Source organism: Carassius gibelio, chromosome A5 (genome assembly GCF_023724105.1).
Source record: "Carassius gibelio isolate Cgi1373 ecotype wild population from Czech Republic chromosome A5, carGib1.2-hapl.c, whole genome shotgun sequence".
Classification (NCBI taxonomy): Eukaryota; Metazoa; Chordata; class Actinopteri; order Cypriniformes; family Cyprinidae; genus Carassius; species Carassius gibelio.
This window is the reverse complement of record NC_068375.1, coordinates 30,013,043-30,025,814: the sequence shown is the minus strand read 5'-3', so window position 1 is coordinate 30,025,814 and position 12,772 is coordinate 30,013,043. Positions and strand designations below refer to the sequence as shown.

Here is a 12,772-nt window from a genome sequence, read left to right as displayed (position 1 = left end):
ACACAAAAAAATACAATTAAAACTAAAAAAAATTGTTTACCTGCAAGTCAATGTGATCAATGACCGACATCAGAGAATTGTAAACAAGCTAATTTTTTAATTATTTGAAATATTAACTTCCTTATAGATAAAGTAAATATTTTATTTTAAGTGCATTGGCTGACAAAATCATTTGGGAATCCCTGCACTGTATGAACAAACATTAATAAACATAAAAACAACATTGAGATATTTTTGTCCAGAACGAACAGTTGCAGAAGATCACTGGATATGATGACAACATAGTATTTCACAGCTATACACCACTTGTGTTTAGTTCCTTGCATAATTATTCATTTTATTCATGGTATAACTGATCTCTTCACAAAACTTGAATTAAACTCACTTGGCAAATGGCTCTCTCTTATATGTCATTGACAAACACAAGAGGTTTCAGGCTTGAACAATGAGTGATCATAACACTGAGACAACTGTCTCATGCCTCATGATCTCCATGTCTTTACTGTTTCAACTCTAATAAGTTAGTTTTATCATTTTACCCGCGAAACCACAAATTTTCATGATAATGAATGAATATAAGACATATTAGGTTTACAAAATGATTTAAAAAAACACTAACGAAGGAAAGCAACAACATGGGCTCAGTCAAGGATTAATCCAGTCAGTTTCTGTCCCGTCGTGAACGCGCCCCCCTCTGCTGACGTCACGGCGCAGCTGCTCGGCTCGTCTGAACAGTCAACTCGTTTTTTTCGACAGAACGACTTCGATGTAACTACGAAAGCGACGTATTTTTGTTAATTTAAAAGCATACACGATTAATCTTCGATCGGATGTGGAGCGTCTTTTAAAGGGAGACGTTTGTTAGCTATCACGGCTAAGCGTTTGCTGATGAACTAGATTTGGGTATCTGTTTTCGTGTCGGACAACCTTGGGTATGTAAAAACAAAAATCTACGTTAGACATTTAAAATGTGAAAATGCGCTAACCAATACTGTTGCATGATGTTATTTAAACTGTAACGTTAGCTGAAAATGTTTTCGCTTCGTCGTAGTTTCGCGTTGACGCTGAAAGCGGAAGACGCCGTTTACTTTGTTTTTTTGTATTCAATTTAAATTTGCATTTTTTTTTCTTTTGTTGTATATTACAAATGTACCGTTAGTATTGCCAACGAAACGTGTGGTTACGTTTGTTTCGAATTACCCTGAATATGAAACTCGGGCCTTGTCGGCCCCGAGACACGCGTTCATGTAATGTTAGGCCAGGAATGTGGTGTCGTCGACCTCGTTTTAATTCACTTAATTTCTAATTAATTAAATAAAGGACGATGCTTTATTTTAGCATGTTATGTTAAACAATTAAAACATTACATTTTATATTCTCCTTTGATTATTACACGACTGATGGGGGCAAAGTATCATCGGACTAAAATGCATTCAGTGGATTTATATCGAATTCTTGTTGTGTGGTGTGTGATAATATCGACATAAACGGGTTGATCAGTTTAGAAAGACACAAGCTTTACATGTATTTGCTAAAAGGTTTTTTAAAATTATAATTTGCGTTTAAAAAGATTATTTTAACAAAACGCGTTCAAAATGGCTCTGGTACAGAGTGTAGCATGTATTTTTAGATCATTATTTAACATTGGCATGTATTACACATGCTGAAAAGGATGACTTGGCTTCCTTTTTTTTTTTGTATTTTCTAGATTTGTTATGCACCGAATAATACTGAAACCTATTGGCATTGGACTGCTAATCTTACTTTCACTTTCAGAATGTATCTCTTTATTTTTGCTGTTTTTATGTCAGTCCTGTTCTGTCTTTACTGTAATTGACATGGAAGAGTAATATTTAATTTTTGTTATAATTTTTTTTTTCACTTAAAGATAGTTTTAAAAGCTGAAAAATGGTGAGACAACACTCTGGATCTCCTCGTTCCAAACACAGGTAGTACAATGCTGTAGATATAATATTTAATTCTGATGTATCGTATGTACATAATGATCAATATAACAGTGGTTCAAAATTGACATTTGTTTTTTATACAGGCCTTTCTCGGACGGCTACAGCAGTATGAATCATGAAGGGCGATTTGGCCCCCCTTCAAGAAGCCAGAGAGGTTTCAGAGGACCTCCTGGAAAAGCCCCACCAAGTTGGAGAGATAACAACAGCAGTGGTCCCCAGCCATACCCCAAGAGGCCCTCGCTCATGGGTGAACGCAGAGAGAGACCACATGGACAGTGGATGCGGAACCAGGATAACTTCCATCCATATTCCAGCTCACAGGATTCACAGCGTGGCCGCAGGAGGCCTTCTCCACCTCGCACAAGCCGCCCTCCCCCAGTCCAGCACAGGCAGTCCCTACATGGTCCTATACATGGACCGCCTAGCCCCAGAGCACCACTTTTCCACAATAACCACCTTAGCCACACATCTCCATCTCGCCATTTCCATGGCCCTCCATCAGATAGGCGGGTCCCTTCGCCACATAGTTCCTTCAGGGGTCCGCAGCGACGCCCAAGCCCTCAGGAGCATGACAGGAGCTGGTGCCCAACACCTCGGGAGAGGCCCTTTGGCCGACCAACACTTGGCGGGCACCACTGGAATGGCCCAGGACGTTACCCTCACCCCCCCGGTGGGGATTCGAGGCTCTCCAGCCCACCCCATAGAAAACCCAGAGAGTTTCATGGAAGGAGTTCATATCCAGAGAGGTACAGGAATAAAGCTGTGCAGGCTGGGTAAAGTAAATATACAGTTATGTATTAGAATGCAAAAGTCCAGTACACTGCAGGGTGATGAGGGTAAATCCCAGCTTCCTTCAGCTTTCTGTCAGTGTAAAGTACCACAGGATCTAATGATAAAGCCTATAAGGAGAAAATTTAAAACCATTTGAGGCTTTTTCCCCTTAAAGTTATACTGGCACAGAAGTGATAAGGCATTCAGCAGCCTGGGGCTGGATCTAAATTCATAGAAGTTAAGAGCTTCCACAAGAGCTTTCTCAAGCAGCACAAAACTGGCATTATAACCAACATGTTTGTATTGTTTGTAATGGATATGTAGGTGGTCTGCAGAGAGAGATCAGCGTGCACCGCATGGAGAAGTTGGAAGGGAGTCCCGGCGCCCCAGCATGGAATGGGCTCAGAGAGGAAGGGGAAATCTACATACTCGGCCCCCTTACAGATCACCGGCACGAAGGCCAGGCCCACCCCCATTTGGCTCATCATTCAGACCATATCCACTTTTGCGACCTCAGGAAAGGCCCTTTGGACGGCCAATGAAGAGGAACAGTCAAGATTTCAGACGGCCACCGCCATTAAGTGGTTTGGAGCATGGGCCACCAAAGCGCTTCCACAGGGAATTTTCTGTGAGACCTGCTCCTCTCAGGGGCTTCCGAGGTCGTGGATTGTCCCTTCAAGATAAGAGTCGACTGCTAAAGGCACGGAAGTTTAGAGCAGAGTCAGTGGCCCGGTTCAAAGTGCCTCCACCAAGGCCAAGAATCTCAGACAGAGTCCAGAAGCCCAAGCCTCAGAAAGACAAAGATTCCCCAGGAGTCCCGCCACGCAAGTTATCACTTAAAAAGATGTCATCATCCAGAGAGTCATCCCCAGACACAGACTCCAAGACTACAGAGCCTGAGAGGGACTCCGAATCAAAGGTGGAATCCCGTCGCTCTGTGAGCGCACACAGGTATGGTATCACCCCTCACACTGTGGCAATGGGCGCGTGATGTTTAGAAGGTCAAGCTTCCTGTTTTTCAATGGCACAACTTTCATCAAAGGGGTGTCACCTTGTCAAATGAGATGGATGAGGAGAGAAAAAAGAAAATCATGCCTGTTTTCCTCCTCATTATTGACAACAGTATGATGTTAATCCTGTCATTGTCCAAAATACCTCTGTCAAGAGAATATGATAAGAGATAAGTCTGAGCAAGTGGTCTTGCAAAAGTTTCACAATCCTATTTGTTCCAAAAGTCAAATGCCACTTTTTTCCACAATGATGCATCCAGATTGACTTTGAGCCAGAAGTGGTTTAAAATGTCTTCCAGGGAGGGAAAACTTTTTTTTTACCTTAATTTTAAGTGTTTGCAGAAGGACACTCTGCCTCATTATGCAACTAACTGCATTAACCATGAGCAAAATCCAATCTGTCGTGGCTACATCTTAAGGACATAGGATAGGATGTCTCAGAAAATGGAAATGTGAATGGATTTCATAGAAAATGGACAAGATTTCTTCACAGCCAGATTCCATTTCAACATTTATGACATTAAGATACTATAATTTGATATTTTTCCCTTTGAAGAACTTAAATGATTGACTGGATGAAGAAACATCAACTCTGGGGCTGTACTGCTTTTTCAGTGGAAAACAGATTTGTTTGCAAGAAGGGAGTTCTCTTGAATGAGTCGCCATATAACATTCCTTAATAGAAGAATATCAGATGGTGAGCAAATCTTGCCAGATGACTGTGGTTAAAAGAATTGAATTCCATGTCCAGTTACCTCAGGAATGCCTCAAAACTGCACTCAACAAGAGGCCTCATCTTGTGAGAACTACTGTGAGAAAGAAGACTTGCATGCACTTTCTTCTATGACAGATCAAAGGGATATGAACAAAATGGACATTCTCATTTGTCACATCTCTTCTTTGTAACTACAGGCCTTTGACATCACATGGGTGGTTTTTATGAAAGATTTAGGCTCTTAAATGCCTTTTGTCCTGGGCATTGCAAGCAGGGATCATGTTATTTTACAACCAACCCATTGACTGAAATGGCAGGAAGTTGGAGCTGTGCTGAAGATAAGGCCTGATCCAGTTGTGCCTTGTGAAACATGTTTGCCAATCTGTCAACCATTAATTTATAGTCACCCTCAATAGAAGTTCTGCAACTGAAGAACTCTCTGAGCAATTTTAGTTCCAAATGCCTACCCTTTAAGTGAAGATGGATCTATTTATGAAAAGATGTTGAATGTCTTTCCACAAACCATGCAGTTTGAAGGTTCTGGATTGTAATAGGAGAACTGCCCAACAATATTTCGAGAAATCTATCCTGTATTTGGAAGATCCTCTAAGCGAAACCTCGGTGCCACAGCAGAATCCAGAGCTGTAGACCAGAGTTTATACCATGAAATCCGTGTTCCAGCAAGAAGCATTTGCAGTCTCCAAACGCATCTAATCCAGCGTGAGAGGATATGTTGAGAAGAATGTGTCTGGCATGTCAAGTCTGGATAGAAAGGATGTGCTGTTCACTTTTTTCGGAGCGTTACATGATTCCTGCACAGCGTTCTTCAGTCCGCTCATTCAGTCTGCCAATATTGGTTATTCACATTAGTGAAAGGAAGGCTGCTAAAGGCCAAGGTGAATCAGGGAAAATTTATCTGCCAATTCATACTGAAGCATGGAGATGATGGGCTTGCTCTGCTGTAAGTACCCATGTAGTTATCCATCATTGGTCCTTCTGCATTTGCAACAGTACAGTTGGGTTCTTGAGGACTGAATGTTTGAGTAATTTAGTTTGAAGTGCAACATTTCTCTGCTCAGTTCACAACGCACAAGTTCATTTCACTCTGAAAACATTTGTGCATGCCTTCTGCTTTTTCATGTTTAGAATTTATTCCTTAAGAGCCCAAATGATGTGGATCACTTGTTCAGATGCCTTGTTGACTTTCTTTTCAGCTCTTCACCAATAGACAGACGACTTTCACGTGATCTTGTTGTTGTTTCCCATTGGGAGGCGGGGCACAAACCCAGTACTAGCCCTAAAAATAATGCACCCTGGAGAAATAAGGCACCCAAGAGCAAATCTGGTAAAAGTCTGAATGATTTGCAAATAATTCACTGTAGTAATATGCTTGATTTCATGTTTATACATTTTTTTTTTTTTTTTTAATTTCTCAATCTTACAGAGGAATCAGAAGCTCATGGGAATTTAACATTGAATGAACGCTTCACCAAGCTTCAAAGTCCTACTAGCTCTTCGCAGGAACCGAAAGAAAGACGGTAAGAGAGGAACTGTATTCTTGGTCTGCTAAATCCTAAATCTTCCTGCTAAATCTTAACAATTTGGCTGAATGCAATACTTTACAATTTTATAGGTCTTCTGGAAGTCCAGAAAAAACCCAAAGGAAGCCGGAGTCATTTCAGGTAAAGTCTTAAAATGTCCAAGTCTTTTACTCATTGAGGGTGCTTTAAAAGTAAAAGCTTGTCTTGTTTTTGTGATTTTATATTATTCTTTTACACGCGTTAGACATTTTTGTTATAGTGATTTGTAGTGAAACATATGTTCTTCTGTACATAGAGGCCTAATTTCCGGCCAACTGCTGGAGTGAAGAGGGGATCAGCCCCTGATGGAGTTATAAGGAAACCATTGATGGTAAGTGATGCTTGTTGGTATTAGGGTTGTGTCGATAGACGATAGTATCGATGATAGTCAGAGATATCGACATAAGCAGATTTCTCTGTCGATAGTCAAGACGATATTATGCTCATTCTCCTATTAATGTATTAAATAATAATAATAACTTGTTATTTTTATTAGGCGGTCTATTATAATCGGCTGCCCAGCTATTTCACTTCAGCACCACATTTCTCTCTCACACACACACACACAGCGCACGTGCAAAAGAGGTTTAGAGCCTAGCCCCTGAAAGAGTTGTAATGCTTTGACTCTGATTACTCGTTAAATCCATGAAATGAAAGAGATAGAAAACGAGGAGCTGGTGTCCCACACATTTAATGACTAGTACACGGAAATGCTCTCTTAACTCTTTCTTTGCATTACAAATAAAGTAAAGACAAAGTCTTAACGCCAAGAAAGAGTTAAGAGAGCATTTCCAGGCACAGCAAACTTATGCATAGTGATTCTCACGTAGTCCTTCTCTTAAAGACTGATCAATCTTTTAGAGAAGGGCTACACCACACTATAATGTGATGCATGCAAAATACATAGTTTTGGGTGTTACAAAGTCTCTGTCCACATTTCATTGCACTTTAATAAGTAATCTGACAGCCTATATATGTGCAATATTTTAAACGAGCCCTCACTAACTGAGTTTAATGCCACAACTATGTTAGAATGCATCTCATTCTTGTTTCTGTGGTGGTGCTTCTGTATCATTATGAGGCGTGCGGTCCGGAGCGCTATATGACTGATGCAGCAGTTCAACTTTACTCCAAATATATCAACTTACCTGTTCTGAATACTTTATATTTAACATGTTCATTTATGTCCAATATTAGTGTTGAACTGCTGGACTTTAAATTAAATCTACTATTGATTTTCACCATTGTCTGATTTTGCATAACATTTAGACTGATAACTTCCATATGCCGATACGGCAAATTTGTCACAGGACGCGAGATGACAGTTGTGTCCGACTATATATGAACTAGCAGTTTTAAATACAGTATTTTTATATTTAACATTAGTTTATCAGTGTGTTTGAAAGTATATTTGTATTATTATTGGTGGTTCCACAGGCTCTCTCTTGCGCACCTGCGTCGTTTAAAACACCAAATAGTTATGATTTCACAAGAACTTAGTCTCTCTTACTCCACCCATGCACAATAATATCGTGTATCTTCGATCTCACGGGCTGACGATATGACAATATGAAAAATGGCCATATCGCCCAACAGTAGTTGGTATACTGTTTTAGAAGTGAAAATTATTATTGTCACAGCACTGAATAATAACTATAATACATTATTATTTAACTGTCTAATCTTTGTAGTAGGATTGATTTGGTTTGTATAGTTTTTCCGTGCACATTGCAAGTAAATCCATAATATTTTCTGTCATCTTAGGGTACTTTAATTCCAAGACCACCCTTCAATCAGAAGCCTGTCTTCAAAAAGAGTCAAAGTATCATGTCAAAGTACAAGAACTTGCAGACGTTGCGACATAAAGTGCCCCATCAGCGTCAAGCCACTAGTTATCGCCGGTGGTGACCCAAAATTGTGAGTCCAATTTTTTTGTTCATTACTGTTGGATATTCAGTAGTTTAATTGTTATATTATCCATTTCATATTTTTTTATTTTTTTGTAGATCGCATATGCTGAGGCAAGTCATCCACTGTAGAGCCTCTTTATGGAGCTCCCTTACCCCCATCTCCTGCTGTACAACAGTTTGAACTAATCTCTGTAAAAAGTACAAATAAATGCAAAGATCACTGAAGTATTATTTTTCTTCTATAGCATTTTTTTTTTTCCTTTGATGTGCTTTAGGGATAAAGTCTTGAATTCTGTGCATTTATCTCTTTGGAGTTTCAAAAGCACAGATTAGCATTACATTTTTGTATATACCTTTAACCAGCACAAAACCTCATTTTTGACTTATGATTTTTAGCTCTGGTTAGATTTTTTTTCAATGTTCTTTCAAATTTGTTTATACATCAGTGTCTGAATAGATGCTTTTTGAAAGTGACTGTTAAAAGACTCATATCATGTGAAGTGGTCCCTGTCAAATGCTGTATAATGAGTAGCTTTCATTTGATCAAACCAGCCTAATTAGTTGAGCTCCATGTGTTGATAAATGACTTCCCTGAAAAGTTTTGTTTGTTGCTCATAAAAAAACGTACATTCTTTGTAATCAGACACTTTGAATAAAACTGTATTTGTCAGGTGTCTTCTGTTGTGTGAAATCGTAGCAGTTTACTGTTGAATTTTTTCCAACCTATGTTTTTCCGATATCTCAGTCTGAAATAGACCTTAATCAATCTCACATGGCTGTAACTTTATAGCTAAAGCCACTGGAAGGCAAGCCTGTAAGCTTAAGCCAAAAAAATCCAAACACTGATACACACAGGGCAGGAGACCAGAGGTCATTGTATGATTGGCTGAGGTACCTGACATGATCCAAGTTAGCCATTAATCTTTTTCCAATGGTAAGTACATCTCCCAATAATTAGACAATCCTGAAAACCTTGATTAGCGTGTTCAGGAGTGTTTGATTAGGGTTGGACCAAATCTCTGCAGGAAAGTGGACCTCGAGGGGCCAGAGTTGAGAACCACTATTATACAGAGGTGGCCATTCATGTTCCTTGAGAACTAAGTTCTTGCTGAGTTCAGGTCCAACCCTGCTCCAACAGGCCCATAGTAAACCAGATGTTTTTCTAAAGATCTTATTTATTTGGTTCAGGTGTGTTTTATTAGAGGTGGAGGTGCATGGATGATCTATAGCATTCTGTTGACCTGAACATCTTAACAAATTATAATTGCACATTAATTGTTGTTGAGGCCTTCACTACATACAAGTCTTTTCAAGATCTTGATATTCTAAAATTCTGAAATCTGGTGTTCAAAAGAGTGGGAACCCCAATAAGTCAATTTTCACTTGTATAATGCTTTTTATAATACACATAGTTTCAAAGCACCTTCACATATAATATTAATGTTTATAATACATTAATGCCTTGCAGTTTAAAGTTAGCAACAGGGCAATGAAACACACAAACAGCTGAGATTTGCTGTAATATACAGCACTTTATAAAGCTAGATATATTTATAATAATTTCAAGTTGGAGTTACAATTCTTTATGCTGCTTTAGAACATGCATAGTGAAAAATGCTGCACAAGTAAACTCATGATTAACCATTGAAAAAGTCAGACAATCAGACACACAATCAGACAATTTTCAACAATCAGACAATTTTCAGGAGGTTTTATAACACAGCTGACCATTAAGATGCAACGACAATGATTCAGTCTTCTAATTTGGTTATGGATGCATTTATTGCTTCCAGTTGCTTAACCAAGCTTTGCTAATTATCACTGTAGCTAGGATCTTAACTAGCTGGTTCTAGGGCATGAAGTACAGTTGAAGTCATCTATCTTTGTCCGCTCCTTAATTAAGTTATGCCTCAGCCTCTTTTAAGACATCTTCTTTCTGTTTGAAGTAGTCTCTGAACCAGTCAATATGTTCCCTTTTCTCTTGAACCGTGAGATGGTGATTCTTTGTGAGGCCTGTTATTACAAGCTCCATGAAGTGCCTGACTGGGCCCTGCTGGGGGAATGATTCATCAAGGTGCTTCTCCAGGAACACATGCTCGTGGAAGGGCACACTCGCCTCCTCCTCCAGGCCTGACAAAGTTTCATGATTAGGATAAGGTACAGAATTAAAAACAGAAAGATGTTTGCAACCTATTTTTACAGTGGAACTCACCAGCCTCATTGTTGATTGGATATTGCCAAAGTTTGCCCCCTTTGGTCCACTGGATCATCTCCTCAAAGCCATTCCGAGGCATCTGATTTGTTGCCTGGACAATTTGATTAGCTAGATCAATGTCCCAAAGAGTAGGGCCTGAAAACAGGACAGGCGAAGTAAATACACTGTTTCACACGGACATATTTAAAAGTGTCAGCTGCAAACTGTTAATGCCATAAAACTGAACTTATCCTTTACCCAAATCTGACAATACATCTTGCTCAGCTCCTGCAGCAAAGAGGTTCAACCTCTTACTAGTGAAAGGACTCTTCCTTTAAAAAAATAAAAGGTTAGTGACACAAGGTTACCGAAAAAATGTATCGTATTTAAAAAGGACTTTTCAGGGATGTTTTTTGTTTTACCTTCTACGGACTCCATCAAGTTCACTGGTAATGCCTCGGTCTTGAGTATATCCCTTTCCATCATCATCAAAACGAATCTGACTGGTTGGTCTGACGTTTGATCTGCCATTCGGCCTCTTTCCAACTTTCATATCAGCAATTATGTGTCTGAAAGTTTTTAGATGATACCAAATAATTCTTTTAACACATGTACTAATGTTACACTTTATTTCCACATTTACACAGGAAGGTCCATATTTTTATTCACTAATATATATATATATTATAAAAGAGGCAGGGTTTAAGCAGACTAAATGAATGGAGGAGTCCAGCACACATCAACAGAAGTCTGCCGTTTCAATGGAAAATCTAACTTTGTCATTCTGATAAAAAAAAAAATACCAAGCTCAAGTTTATTTTTTTTTATGTAACTTACACATAGATGTATCGTTTACAATGTGTTTAATAAGAAGCATTTTAGGAAATAGATTTCAGTTGCATGCCAACTTTAATACACACAACATCTGAAATGAGCCCTACCCTATGTCTGCTCTCCTCTGGGCGTCAGGTATGGCTTCATGTTTCCTCAGCTGCTTGAGGAGCTCTGACTCTGCCTGATGTCTGTTCGGCAGGGTGGATGCGGCGGCAGAGGCTGCAGCAGCCAGTGCTGGATTCAAGGTCCCACTAAAGTACAGAAAATACACAAAAAGGTTGCTACTTTCACTTCACAGTGGATGCAGTGCTATGCATTAAAAACATTTGGAATTTCTGTTATCATAGGCATTTCAGTGTCAGCATTACCAATTTGTCAAGGAATTATGCTTGTATGCAAGAATAACTCACTGCTGTTGTGAACCCTCAGCTGTGGCACGCTGGAACATGCTGTGTGTGCTTTCCATGGGCTCTTGGTCGGACCTCTCACTCATTCTTTGAGTCTTTGAGGGCCTTATTTTACGTACGGTTGTGACCTCCACCTTCATTGCCCCAAGTAGCTCCAAAAGACTCTCCTTCCCACTTTTTGTCTTTTCAACCTGTTTGCTGTCCTCAGGTTTAACCACTGGTTCAGTCTCTAACTGTGATGTCAATGTTGCATTTGAAATTTCAGTGCCCTCATTCATTTCTGTGTTCCTCTGCCCATCAGTGTTAACCTCTGCATTCACCTCATTTTCTTCTGGCGTCTTTCCTTTGTCTTTTGACAGGGATGTGGAGCTCTCTTTATTTTCACTAAAAGAGATGCTACTGGTTCCTAATGGCCTTGCTGTACATGGGGCCCTTAAATGAAGAAATCAGATAAAATCAGTCCGCATAATAATAATAAAAAAAAACTTTTGGATAATTTATAATCAAATTATAAAGCAATAATTAATATACGGGCTGGAAGGTATATTTACTTAGATATTTAATATACATTTCTAACACATAATAATCAACACGCAAATAAAAAAAAATCTGCAGGTTGATCAAGTGGTACTTTATTCTGCCATTTGAGATACTTAAATTCCAGACTGAGAATTTTAATTGACACATTAACAAAATTCAATCTCATTAGAGCTGTCACTCTGTCAGCATCAGATAACTTACCAGGTAACAGAGGCAAAATTCTCCTTCTCTTTACATTTTGTGGAAGGTAAAGGTAATCGCGTATTTTGCGTATGAATGAATCCATTTCGAACCTGATTAATATTTATTAACAATCTTCTGTACATGATTGCCCCTCTCAGAGGACCTCAATGTCGTCCATGCACGTTTCCCTGCGCAGCACAATCAACTGTCCGGCTGGCGTATGAGAAGTATAACAGTTCCGGTTGCATTTCTGCATTGACTAAAGATAACTTACGTCTCATTCGTCACTTTTTTTTTACGAGCTTTTAAACATTCAGCGATTTTATTCGTTTTAATCTGTCTGTACACAATTATCCTTTAGCACATACACAGCTAAAGGATAATTAAATCGGTTTGCAATAGGAAATGGGAACCGTTCATAAACTGGTCCAGGATCCCTGCTAGTGACGGGAATCCGAATCTTTTACTCGGTTCTTTAGAGCAATTTCGTTCGTTCTTTAAAAAAAATGATTGATTGAATCTTATACTACACGACGTAAGTAGATCATCCTGTGGTCCTTGACATCATGACATTATGCTTTACAACGTTTCCATAGTGCCTTTTTTATTGTTTTAAGGCTGTTCACTGTAATTGGATGTGAGCGTTTATTAAAACCAGCTT

The 12,772-nt window shown here is 39.1% G+C and overlaps 2 protein-coding genes across 3 annotated transcripts; one reads left to right on the top strand and one right to left on the bottom strand.

Annotated features, from left to right (window-relative positions):
• The first annotated feature begins 681 nt into the window (after window positions 1-681).
• Window positions 682-8,627, top strand: LOC128011360 (serine/arginine repetitive matrix protein 1). Of its 2 annotated transcripts, none has more exons than XM_052593690.1 (10): window positions 682-932; window positions 1,893-1,949; window positions 2,051-2,713; window positions 3,063-3,689; window positions 5,678-5,808; window positions 5,908-6,001; window positions 6,097-6,145; window positions 6,300-6,374; window positions 7,808-7,960; window positions 8,050-8,627. In XM_052593690.1, the coding sequence occupies exons 2-9, from the start codon at window positions 1,909-1,911 to the stop codon at window positions 7,949-7,951; spliced, it is 1,824 nt and encodes a 607-aa protein (XP_052449650.1). In that variant the 5' UTR covers window positions 682-932; window positions 1,893-1,908; the 3' UTR covers window positions 7,952-7,960; window positions 8,050-8,627. The 2 variants fall into 2 exon arrangements, with proteins under 2 accessions (XP_052449650.1, XP_052449641.1); XM_052593681.1 differs by having other exon boundaries at window positions 1,889-1,949.
• Window positions 8,628-9,460: 833 nt separating this feature from the next.
• Window positions 9,461-12,340, bottom strand: LOC128011354 (28S ribosomal protein S31, mitochondrial). The gene is made up of 7 exons (XM_052593668.1): window positions 12,130-12,340; window positions 11,392-11,820; window positions 11,089-11,232; window positions 10,570-10,716; window positions 10,406-10,479; window positions 10,166-10,303; window positions 9,461-10,083 (listed from the first exon to the last, which is right to left on the bottom strand). The coding sequence occupies exons 1-7, from the start codon at window positions 12,252-12,254 to the stop codon at window positions 9,857-9,859; spliced, it is 1,284 nt and encodes a 427-aa protein (XP_052449628.1). The 5' UTR covers window positions 12,255-12,340; the 3' UTR covers window positions 9,461-9,856.
• Window positions 12,341-12,772: the final 432 nt, after the last annotated feature.

Excerpts from the sequence above, each read along its gene's own strand:
- LOC128011360 (XM_052593690.1), top strand. The coding sequence starts at position 1,909 with ATGGTGAGACAACACTCTGGATCTCCTCGTTCCAAACACAG. Across the intron at positions 3,690-5,677 it reads CGCTCTGTGAGCGCACACAG|CTCTTCACCAATAGACAGAC; the intron begins GTATGGTATCAC and ends CTTTCTTTTCAG. Across the intron at positions 6,002-6,096 it reads CAGGAACCGAAAGAAAGACG|GTCTTCTGGAAGTCCAGAAA; the intron begins GTAAGAGAGGAA and ends ACAATTTTATAG.
- LOC128011354 (XM_052593668.1), bottom strand. The coding sequence starts at position 12,254 with ATGTACAGAAGATTGTTAATAAATATTAATCAGGTTCGAAATGGATTC. Across the intron at positions 11,233-11,391 it reads GCTGAGGGTTCACAACAGCA|TGGGACCTTGAATCCAGCAC; the intron begins GTGAGTTATTCT and ends TCTGTACTTTAG. Across the intron at positions 10,480-10,569 it reads CTTGATGGAGTCCGTAGAAG|GAAGAGTCCTTTCACTAGTA; the intron begins GTAAAACAAAAA and ends ATTTTTTTAAAG.